At 35.3% G+C, this 11,746-nt stretch overlaps 1 protein-coding gene across 2 annotated transcripts; it reads right to left on the reverse strand.

Annotated features, from left to right (window-relative positions):
• Positions 1–11,501, reverse strand: LOC123220589 (magnesium-transporting ATPase, P-type 1-like). 2 transcript variants are annotated; one of them, XM_044642856.1, is made up of 8 exons: positions 11,169–11,501; positions 10,924–11,040; positions 9,745–9,971; positions 9,446–9,657; positions 9,216–9,318; positions 2,829–3,199; positions 2,102–2,588; positions 1–1,187 (listed from the first exon to the last, which is right to left on the reverse strand). In XM_044642856.1, the coding sequence occupies exons 1-8, from the start codon at positions 11,347–11,349 to the stop codon at positions 39–41; spliced, it is 2,847 nt and encodes a 948-aa protein (XP_044498791.1). In that variant the 5' UTR covers positions 11,350–11,501; the 3' UTR covers positions 1–38. The 2 variants fall into 2 exon arrangements, with proteins under 2 accessions (XP_044498791.1, XP_044498802.1); XM_044642867.1 differs by lacking the exons at positions 9,216–9,318; positions 9,446–9,657.
• Between the last annotated feature and the right edge of the window lie 245 nt (positions 11,502–11,746).

Genomic DNA, 11,746 nt, shown 5'->3' on the forward strand with positions numbered 1-11,746 from the left:
TTCTTGTGCAATACTCTCGCATGATTTTATTCTGTTATCTAAAGCCATTTTTTGTAAACCAAAATGTAAATTCTCTTGACCACCTGGCCAACTGTAAAGTATCCTAAAAAAAGCAAAACCAAAAACCCAAAATATGAAAATGGCAGGCGAGTAAACCCCATGAAGTCTCCGATTTCAGTGAATGGAATTGCGATTCCTATTGCCGAAATTATGAGTGTAGAACAAAGTACAGGCCATGAGGCATTCTCCTGAATGAAGGGGATTTTCTCAGTCCGGATCATGTGGATAATCAATGTCTGCATGAGTAATCCTTCCACAAACCAGGCAGAGCGGAAGAATACAACATCCAGTTTTGCAGAATCTTTGTAATAGAACCACAGGAAAAGAAGCGCGGTTACATCACAGAGTGTACATACAGGACCATTCCATAATATGAACATGGGTAAGCCTTTTTCAGACCATATCTGCGGTGTTTTCACATAATGTTCCTCCATTTTGTCCCATGGAATTGCAATCTGACCAACACTATATAAGAAATTCTGTGTCAGGAGCTGTCTTGGAGTTAATGGTTCAATTTGCAGGAAAATGGTCGCAATCAAGAGTGAAAGAACTCCTCCTACATTGGCAATAACTGACATTTTGATATACTTCATGGTGTTACCAAAGGTTGAACGACCCTGCTCAACTCCAGCAACAAGAACATTGAGATCCTTCTCAAGTAAAATAATGTCAGCAAAGTCTTTTGCAACTGATGCTCCTGAATCAACTGATATACCAACATTTGCAGCATCCAATGCTAGTGAATCATTTATACCATCTCCCAGGAACCCAACTACATGCTGACCGACTGTCTGCAAGGACTGTACTACTCGGAGTTTCTGAGTTGGGGTGAGCCTAGCCAGTACCGTAGCTCTTTTAACAGTCTCATGGAAGGATTCTTGGCTGAGTAGCTCAAGTTCTGGTCCTGTAGTTACATGGGTGGTTCTGATGCCAACCTCCTGACAAATCTTTATTGCTAGGGAGGGTGAGTCACCTGTTAACACTTTTGCTTTCACTCCCTTCTCAGCTAGCTGCCATAGAGCTTGCTTTGCCGTGTCCTTAGGGGGGTCAAAGAATGTTATAAGGCCTAGAAACACCATGCCCGACTCAACAGTATCCTCACAGTTGCTGTTCCAACCACTTTTTGGCTGCAAGAGGATATAGAACAGTAATGTAAGGAGAGCAAGTTAACATAATTGATTATTTCTGCATGAATTTGATGCTGAAACAAGATCCTCACTGTTCTAAAGATCAGTCTTCGTTCCAGGGGCTCCAACATATTGTGTTGGAAACTCCGTGGAAGCAAAGGTATAGCTGATAAGACTGACATAGAGAACGACGAATTAGCATGTTAATGCATGGTGAGGACCAACATTTTATAGATACAAAAGACATGCATATCTTTGTACAGATGAACAACAAATAAAGTAAAGAACATAAGGGGAACGACAGGGTTTTTTTTTTTCTGATTTATTTTATCAATCTATTTTCATTTAATTTAAATCCTTCGATTTGGATTAAAGCCACTGACTTATGTACGTCTGCAGCACTATTTTTTTATCAGTATCAGATCTTGAACTATAGAACATATTTTACTAAGAGGTGCTGGAGAATCTGGGATCTGATCCACCAAGTGCCAGATTTGTTCTATAAATAATAATTCAGATAAATCTGGAGTGAGTTGGTGATAAGCAGCAAAATTTGGGAATTGTTTGTGAAGTTCAAATGCAAATTCATAACAGAAAATTAAGATTAAAATAAGTTTGGGTTGACTGTAAGAGTGTAATGCTAGTTAATCAAATTATGCTCAAGAATAAAGTGTGTTGGAGCTCTTAATGTCTGAAACAAACCCTTTAATTGTAAGAGCAAAAATGCCAGCAAATCAAATTATGCTCTAAAGTTAAGTGTGTTGGAGCTTTTAATGCCTGAAACAAAGCCATAACTGCCATTTAAACTGGAATATGTAAAGCTAACTGAACTTGTAGACATGTAAATATAATTTGACAGGAGATGAATAAATGGTGGAGAATGGAAAATGGTGGTTCGAGAAATCCAGACTTACAGTTTGCAGTGTCTTCATTGCAACTCCTATAACCCTTAATCCCTCATTGTTTGCTTCTTCCCCAATATTCAATATTCTCTGATGATCTTCTGGAGAGAGTACAGTAATTGAACCATCACCAAAATCCTCAACGAAAGAGCAAACTTTGATTACTTCTTCTAATGCTCCTTTAGTTATCATGAATCTACCATGGAATTCACTGCCATTTGATTCTGTTTCTGTGATGACTGATACTCTTCTTCGTATAAAATCAAATGGGATCTCATCTATCTTCTTCCACTTGGAAGCTTGGAACCTGTATCCATTTGTATATACATATGCCAATATAGCATCGTCCAGAGGATATTTCTGATCTGTCTTGAAGTAAGCATTCAAAAATGCAAAACGTAAAACCTTCTCTTTTGGTGATCCCCAGCTATCAAGATGATTTACCATGATTGCACGGTTCATGGTTAATGTACCAGTTTTGTCTATGCATAGGGTATCCCTGTTGCCCAAGTAACAAATATAAGAAATACATCCTGACTTGCTCGTTTCAATAATAAAAATCTCGATGAATCAAATACCTAAAATTATTAGTGCTTTCAACTATCAAGTACATGGAAATGGACAGAAATATGAAACATCAAGTTTCAGATCTCGACAGAAAGTCCAGTATAGCATGCATTGTAAGTTTTTCAATGTTATTAATATTCTACCACAATATTGCTAAGTAAAGCGAACTTACATGGATCCCATCTCTCGTATGGCATTTAAGCTTTTGACAATGCATCTGTCTCTGGCCATGGCAAGTGCTCCTTTTGCAAGACTTGTATTAACAATGAGGGGAAACATCTGAGGAGTGAGCGCACAGGCAACGGAGATTCCAAAAAGAATACTCTCACTTAGATTCTGAGACGTAAAGTAGTCAATCAATATTATGATTGTAGCTACCACTATCATAAAACAAATAAGCACATAAGATATCCTGCGGACGCCCTTCTCAAAGCCATCTGGTGGTTTCTGCTTCCCTATATTTGAAAACATGGTGCTCATGTAAGTCTTGGATCCAGTGGAAACCACTAGGCCAGTTCCACTTCCTGATACCACATTTGTTCCCTGAAGCATCATTCAAAACCCATATATGTCTCAGTATTTCACTCAAGGGAAGACAAATTTTTAGGTACATTATTGAATGACTACCAAAAAAATTCCACAGAAACGCTAGGAGACTAAATTAATGAGCTACAAAATTCAAGGGAAAACCTTTTTTTCTTTTTTAGTTATTATTATGACATTTGGATTATGATTCGCTTCTTCAATTTTTCACCTTGTAACTTGGAACACATTTCTTAAAGAAACACAATTTGGTCATGAATTGGTCTGCTTGCTAAGTATCAAATTTGTATTCATATTAGAGAATAGTAACGCCATTTTACATTCCATAATATCATGTCATTCAGAAAATGGTGGCATTCTCTGATTATAAGTTAAAAAGCTGAATAAGTCCAAGTCTCTAACATAGAGCAAGGTACACAGTTAGAACTAAATTAAACCAAAAAGGGCATTTGGTGCTTTGGTAGGAGAATATGTATATATAAAAGGCCAAAAGACTTATTCCCACCCATGGTTTGATGCTATCCTAAAGTCTCACCTACTAAGTTTTAAAAATCTAAAATTCTGTCTATTGTGATTAAAATTAACTATTTTTGTTTGTTTAGGGTTTAAATAATTATTTTACCTTATATCCAATGAAATCAAAATCTATTGAGAGATTTGGCAACTAAAAACACTTCCTTTCTCTCTCATCTACCTCATTATAAGAATCGATGACCACTCTCTTCATCTTTCATAAATCATACCCACCAACGCATGCTACCTGCCTTCTGTCTTTCACCTCTTCTTCTTTTTATATAAACAAACATTGAGTGTTTTTAAGGCTAATTCATTTATTTAATGGAGTTGAAATAAGAATCTGTAGAGTTTAAAGATACCCAAAAAGTTAAAATATTTGAAGAAGAAGAAGAAGAAGAAGATGAGAAAAAGCAACAACAATTACAGCAAAGTTTTCATGTTTTGGCAATTGATGATAGTGTCATTTCATTGGATAAAGGGTAAAATAGTTATTTAAACCGTAAACTAACAGAAACCAACAATTTAACCTTTGATGGGTGGGACTTTAGGGTTTCAAAACTTAGCGGTTGAGATTTTGGGAAAACATCAAACCATGGGTGGGAATAAGTCTTTTGGCCTATATAAAACCTAATGAATTCTTGTATTTAGTTTAAAAAATAGCTAAGTGAAGAAGAAAATATGTGTTGTCATATTCAACATTCAGGACTGATTGCCTATGCATCTAACATATATTAACGAAGTTACTATCTTGTCACTGCCTTAGTCAGAACAAACATTTTTTAAGTAATAAAATGCATGGCTTTGACACTCAAATTTATGTTGGTATTGTCTTTTTCTCCCACATAGCATAATCTTCAACAAATTAGTTGTTTAGTCACAGTTGTCTAGTCAATATGTAGCTTTATAAACTTTTGTTCAATAGATGGAATAATTTGATATTTCTACATGTGCTTAATTTATTTTTATATATCAAATAGCTAGTTTAGGAGGCCATAGCTTGAATCACAATGTCAAGATTGAAATATTAACTGAAACATGTATTAGAGTGAGTTGCTTCTTTAGTAATGATGATAGGAACCTAAACTCTTGATCAAAATATATACATACAAACAAGCAAAATAGAGAATCAATAGACAAGAATGTCTCTATCAATGGAAAAAATATTAAATTAAATACAAAATTAAAGAATGAATCTCAAAGGATTGAGAATCCCTTGAAAAGCAAAGACTCCCTACAAAGAAGAATAGACTCTTGTCCCCTTCGCTAGTCGCTATCTCAAAAAAACGGAATCCCTTTTTTGTCCTCTTCCTAAACTTTATTTTTATGCATGTGATAAATAGGTGGCTTATATAAGACTAGAGTATTTTGCGTTCTCTAACCCAAAAAATCAGACCTTACATCGCCTTTTCCTTGAAGAACAATGTTGTCATCAAGGCTCATGTAACATGGGGTTCAAATAACCCGAGCCACTATCAAGATATTTTTTACTTTGGATACACAATTCATCATGATGTTGTTTTTGGGTTTTACAACTCAAAATACATTTTGATAATGTAAGAATTCATATGGTATTTAACTAGTGTTCTCTTAGCATTTCAAGGAGATGTAAGATGCACATACATGTCCAACACCTCTCTTATACTTTGTCAATGTTGAATTTGTCTAGAGGTGTCACATTCACCCCTTTACCAAACTCAACTTTCTCGTTAAAATTTTTTGCTTTACCATCACTCAAAAAGACATGCGAAGTGGTTCTAATACCATTTATAACATCTTGGTCCAAATAACATGACTCTTTGTCAAGATATTATTCACTTTGGATACATAGTCTAGCATAGTTTTACTTTTTGATTTTACAACACAAAATACATCTTAAAAGCTTAGAGCTCTTATAGACTATTTAACCAATGTTCTCTTAACATCTTCAAATGATGTGAGATATGCATATATACCTAACATTTCTTTCGGGCTTTACTAATGTGGGAGTTGCTTAAGGGTTTTATAACTGAAGTTAAGGAATTGAACTAAAAAAAGGAAACATCCTCCTATAAAGGGTCATACTCTAATAACTATGTAACATACTAAGAAAGGATCATCCTTGACCGTCGAAGTAACTTGATCCATATCCAACCATTCAAGATGAGAAATAACTAGTAATGTGCCTTTCTCGTAAATAAGCAATAAGGCATCAACAACACAATTCAAGGTGCCCACTTTGTAGACAATTTCAGAGTGACACCCTAAAACTTTGGCAAGCCAATTTTGTTGATTTAGTGTTGTAATCTACTACTATAGTAAATGACCCAAGGATTTTTGATCCATGAGGACTTTAAAATTGTGATCAAGTAAATAATGAATTTACTGTTTAATAACTAAGCCAAAGCCAAGAGCTTTTTTTTTTTCATTAATAGATGTAGAAAAAGTACAATTAGTTAATGTTTTACTAAAATAAGCCAAAGGCTTGCCATTTTACATTAACACAACTCTAATATCATTTCCTGATGCATCACACTCAATTACAAAGTCTTTCTATCTCATATACTCAAAATAAAGGGTGGTAAATAACAAGTGACGAAGATTGTCGAAAGCATCTTGAGTAGTATAAGTCAAGTGGAAGTTATCTATATAGTTGATATCACTAAGAGGTTTGACAATTTTCCTATTTTCCTTAATAAACTTGTGAAGAAACCATGAACTCCCTTGACCATCTTAGGCACCAAACAATGTTGAATGCTTTCCCTTTTTCTTCAAGTCCACTACCATTCCATTTTCCAAAATCACATGATTGATATAATCAATTATAAGTTTTCCAAATTGGCATTTCTCCTTATTAGCCACAAAGCATTATCCAATGGAATCAACAAAACAATCTATAAGTGCAACAAATAATCACTTCAATTGTGACTATAGACAAGTATATTTTTAAAGAAAACAAATTCAAATCAACACAAGCAACGATGAAAAGCATCATTCATGGTTGCTTGGAATGTGAAAAGCATCATTCATAATGCCCTTGATAAGTGTGAAAGGCCATTTTAGGAAAAACATCATGGCGAACCTAAATTTTGTGGTAATCAACCTTGAGATCAAACTTAAAAAAATAACGAGCATCATGTAGCTCATCAAGAAACTCTTTGATAATTAGGATAAGAGACTTGGATGGTATATTGATGGTGTTTGGAGCTTTATAGTCAACATAGAAGCTCCAACCCCCATCTTTCTTCTTGACTAGTGAGGCTAAAGTACGAGCTAGAGCTAGATTGAACAATACCAACAAATAAAATCTCTCTGATCAACCTTTTGATCTCATTTTTTTGACTATGGGCATATCGATGGAGGAGTATCTTCACTAGACTAGCCTCATACTTAATTACTGTGGCACAGTCATATGACATTTACAAATCAATAATCCCCAATTCATCCTCCATGGTTAGAAATTCATCGTTAGGGAATCAAATGAAAGAAGAGTCATTTTCAACCCTCATTGAAATCATTGTTGGAGCAATGCAAAGAAAGGGTTAGACCTGCGAGCTGGACCTATGTGTTAAACCTAAGTGTTTGGCCAACTCAAGGTAGTCCACACACGACTAACCCTAAATGAAAATCCACATTGTTCTCATTACTCCAAAGAAACATAGGTTAGCATAAAACTTACCTTTGACATCTCTGGTTAGGACAATAGTATGAGTGACTTCCATGGGATTATGGGTATGGACCCAAACACCTAATTTTGTCTTAGAAGTGACTTAAGAAATTTCTCAAGTATTGCTCCTCAAGGAGTTCCAAAAGCTAGGTATAGGTTGTTTAAGGTGGTCAATAAACTTATTCGTAAATGAAGAGTCTTGCTAAAGCAACGTCAAACGCTCATAAGGATTGGCCATCTTTCATTTACAATAGCCCGTAATAAGCTTTATTGTAAGAATTTTCCATATTAAACTAAGAATTTTCTTTCGTAACTATCGAAACTAATGAACTACTGTACTTTCCATGCTTACACATATGAGTTGACATGATTGACTAGATATGTTCTTTGAATTCAAAATATTACTCGATGCAAGAAATCCAACTCTTGGTGTCAATGCCATCGAACCTCAAAAGTTAGATTTTCTTTCCTGTCATATAAAGTTCCTTTTGCACAATAGTTGTCGTTTCAAATGTATGCAAGCCTTGTAAATGTGTCATGACTAACCGAGAAAATCCATAGTCTTCAACATTAATTAAATGTGTTTTATGGCCATCGTCGGACCCTTGGATTGTAACCAATGCTTCTCACACAGCATACGATCCACCATCCCTTTAAGATCATCAATCATTGTTAGGTATTTCTTAACTTTTTGACCATGGTCACAATAAATCACATGAAGTTTCAATTGTGTTTGTTTATGATCATAATTAATATATTTGCAATTCAATGTCAAAGGAAGTGACAAATTTCTCCAAAGCTTCCAATGAAACATCCATTTTGGTGTTCATTATTGTGCCAACAAGTCAGACCATTTACAAAGAACCTAGGCTTTCAATCAGAATCGATACACACAAGAAACAAGCAAAATAGAGAATCAATGGACGAGAATGTCTTAGTCTATGTGAAAATTGCACTAATACAAAATTAAATACAATACTAGAGAATAACCCTTAAAGGATTAAGAGTTAATCCTTCCAAGAGCAAAGCTCCTTTTGAAGAACAAACTCTTCTCCCCCTAGCTAGAGCTAGTGGCCGTCCCAAAATAATGGAATCCCTTTTTTCCTCTAATTCCTCCTCTTGTACATGTGATGCCTAATTAGGTTGGGCTATTTTGCACTCCCTAGTCCAAAATATAAAACCTAACAAATGATTTTATGTTTTTCATCTTCTTGTTTATCCACCCTAATGGTTAGACATGTTAAGGGGGTTGGGTCCGGTCAATGACACAACTTAAGCCTTTTATTTTGGTATGGTTCACAAAATTGTGGGTTATACCAAGCCCTAGGCCACGAGAGTGGTGTTGGGGACCTTCGAGTATGGCCCATGGGTCAACCCGACATGGTTTGATAACAAATTTTTAATAATTAAAAATAATAAAATATAATATAGTAGGCCAACCTACAAAAGTATGGCCTAGGTGTCTTTGAATATGCCATGGACCTTGCCACTATTACAGGCCAGCCTACCTCACAACACCTCTCAATTGATAAGTGTTGGCACGATGGGCCACACTGAATTTGGCTTGACATGACCATCATGCTGTGATATTCTTTCAAGTATTCCAAGGGTTGTCTCAAAGTTGGAGACTATCCTTGTGTCACTTAAACTAGAATAGAAAAATCTAAATAACTATAACCAAAACTCTATTCTTATGTCTACCAAGGCCTGAATGGAATAGGATGTACTGGACAAGAATGCCTAATTCAGTATCATGTATAACTCTATTTTTTACATACTTTCTTGGCTAAGTAGTGTAACAGAAAAAGCTGTAGAATTCCACTACAAGCGGAGCAACATAGGAATAATTATACCTACCATGAAGCATATGTTCCTCAAATCTAACAAAGGAGTTCTCTGGTCCTCCCTAATGTCAGCTGTCTTGTCAGCTGTTGCAGACTCTCCTGTTAATGAGGACTGGCTGTTCAAGAAGCAGGATGTGATAATTTGTTCTATAAAGGGCTGTGTAAAAGGGAAAAAGGACACGAAAGAACTCACATACCCGAATTTATATTAAGAAAAACAAGTCAGTTTATGAGATACTGTACCTCACAACCAGGTTTTTGGTGGACAATAATCTCACATCACCAGGAAAAAGGTCCCCAGGTTCAAAAATGACAATGTCACCTGGAACAACATCTCTTTGATCAACTTGAACTACTAATTCAGTCTGAACAACCCGACCTGCACATCTTTGAACCTTAACCGGGCATCTTACAAATTCTGAAAGTTTCATGGCTGCTTTCGAACTGCTATATTCCTAAAATGTCCATGGATATATCACTGAAGACCACGTTTGAGACATGTAAATGCAAGGCATTGGTTTTACTGAACGAGGAAGAAATACCTGGTAGAAGCGGAGGCAAACACTAATAAGAACCAGGACTAGCATGATGCATCCATTTGGATTGTCACTGGCAAAGTATGAGAGTGCTGACAAGACAATCAGAATGATGTTGAAAGGATGAAAAAATGCTTTCCAAAGAAAATGCCACCAGCTAGGAAATGTATATTGAAGAGGATCATTTGGGCCATTTTCTCTTAATCTCCTTTCAGCTTCGGTGAAACTCAGTCCTGTACACACCAAAAATAAAGACCAGGGTAGGAAACAGAGAACAGGTAACTGGATTGCCAAAAATGAAGAATTCCTCCTTTTAGATTTTAAGCATATTATTCCTTTCACATCCCATAATCGATAGGTGAGAAACAAATTAGAGGAGTTCAATCCTAAGCTAGTTAAAAAACCAGATTTATGCTAAATTAGAAAGTTGTTGATGTTCTTTTATGGGCATTCAAAACCTAACTTGATCACTTGGGCAAGCTCAACATAACAAAACTCAGGGCTTCAACAGATACATGCATACATATGTGTGTGTGTGTATATATATATATATATATATATATATAAACCTGTAGTACATTTATGTTTTCAGTCAAAACTTTGCTATCCAGGATGAAGTTGAAATAAAGAAGAAACTCCTCATTTTATGAAGTTTCAGTAGCATACAGATTAGTACATAATGACTCAGCTGAAAACATTCACCAATCACCAATGCCCACCACATTTTTCACAAGTGGATCATTGCACAAATTTGAAGGACTAATTTGAAGAATTAAATACCTTTGATAAGAAATAAAGTAGATAAATAACTCCTGTGTTTGTCAATCAACTTGATGAACAATTCTGAAGAAGTGTGAGGAAGGCCATAACAAGCATCTTAAATTGTCAATTGAATTTGTTTGGAATGGAGCAAGAAAAGCATGAAAGAGAGAAGTCAAAAGCAGAGAAGGGGCCAGAGCAATAGAAATTCCACATTTTTCAAATAGCGAGTTATAAAAGTAAGTTATGAAATAGGAAACCTATTGATAATGTAAGATAGTTCGACGTTACTTTAAATAGGACACTTGAATTGAGCTTACGGCAATTGAATCTATGTACATCATTCAAATAGAAATTTCATCAAGCACACCAAGTACTTCGAAAAGCAAACTTGTTGAATAAAAAAATAACTATGAATGTGCTTACCCCTTTCAGTTGATCGAACATACTCAAAAACTATATCTCTGTCCGCCTGCGCCAACGTGTATAACCAAGAGTATACCTTCTCTTCCTCTTCTGTTCTAGACCCTCCATCAATTTTCGCTACACATCTCAAAAAAAAATACAGAACCCACCTCAAAAACACTCTCCACAGACAAAATACAAAAAAAAAAAAAAAAAAAAGAGAGAGAGAGAGAAAGAAAGAAAACGGCGAATAAGAAAAAATATACCTCCAGACATAAGACGCCGCAAGAAACGAAGAACTGGATTAACAGAGTCATCTCGTTTGTTGTTGGAATTTGAATCTTTTATTAGGTTTTGGCGGATTGTATTGGAGGAGGGTAAGAGGCCATTGTTGTTGCGAGTGTTATTTGGTAAAGAGAAAATGGAGAAGAATTTGAGTGAGCCCATAAGGGAAAGGTAAATGTAATGGGTTTGGTAATCGGGAAGAAGCGGTAGAGGAAGAGAAGAAGATAGATGAAAGGTAGAAGAGAAAAGAGAGCATAATTCATGTGCAACGAGGGAGTTGAAGATTTGAAAAGAAGGTGAAGAAAAAGAAAGAGCAATTAATTAATTGATAAAAAGTAATGAGTTTTAAGTTCAACAACCAAACTTCAAATGACCGTTAGTTAGGCCCAAAAAACCGTTAGTCATACTAGCCTGTTTTCTTCATGTTGCTCTGTTTGTTTCATTTATTTCAAACTTATGGAAGAATTCAATATAATATAATATAATCTACATCACAGAAATAAAACATAGATTTATTGTTATATTTTTTATCTCTAATTATATAAATAATATAGAAATT

The sequence above is a fragment of the Mangifera indica genome, chromosome 1, assembly GCF_011075055.1.
Source record: "Mangifera indica cultivar Alphonso chromosome 1, CATAS_Mindica_2.1, whole genome shotgun sequence".
Classification (NCBI taxonomy): Eukaryota; Viridiplantae; Streptophyta; class Magnoliopsida; order Sapindales; family Anacardiaceae; genus Mangifera; species Mangifera indica.

Bases quoted from the DNA above. Each gene is read 5' to 3' on its own strand.
- LOC123220589 (XM_044642856.1), bottom strand. From the start codon at position 11,349: ATGGGCTCACTCAAATTCTTCTCCATTTTCTCTTTACCAAATAACACT. The intron at 9,658-9,744 runs GTATTTCTTCCT...TGGACATTTTAG, and splicing joins TTTGCCTCCGCTTCTACCAG to GAATATAGCAGTTCGAAAGC. The intron at 9,319-9,445 runs GTACAGTATCTC...CTTCTTGAACAG, and splicing joins ACCAAAAACCTGGTTGTGAG to CCAGTCCTCATTAACAGGAG.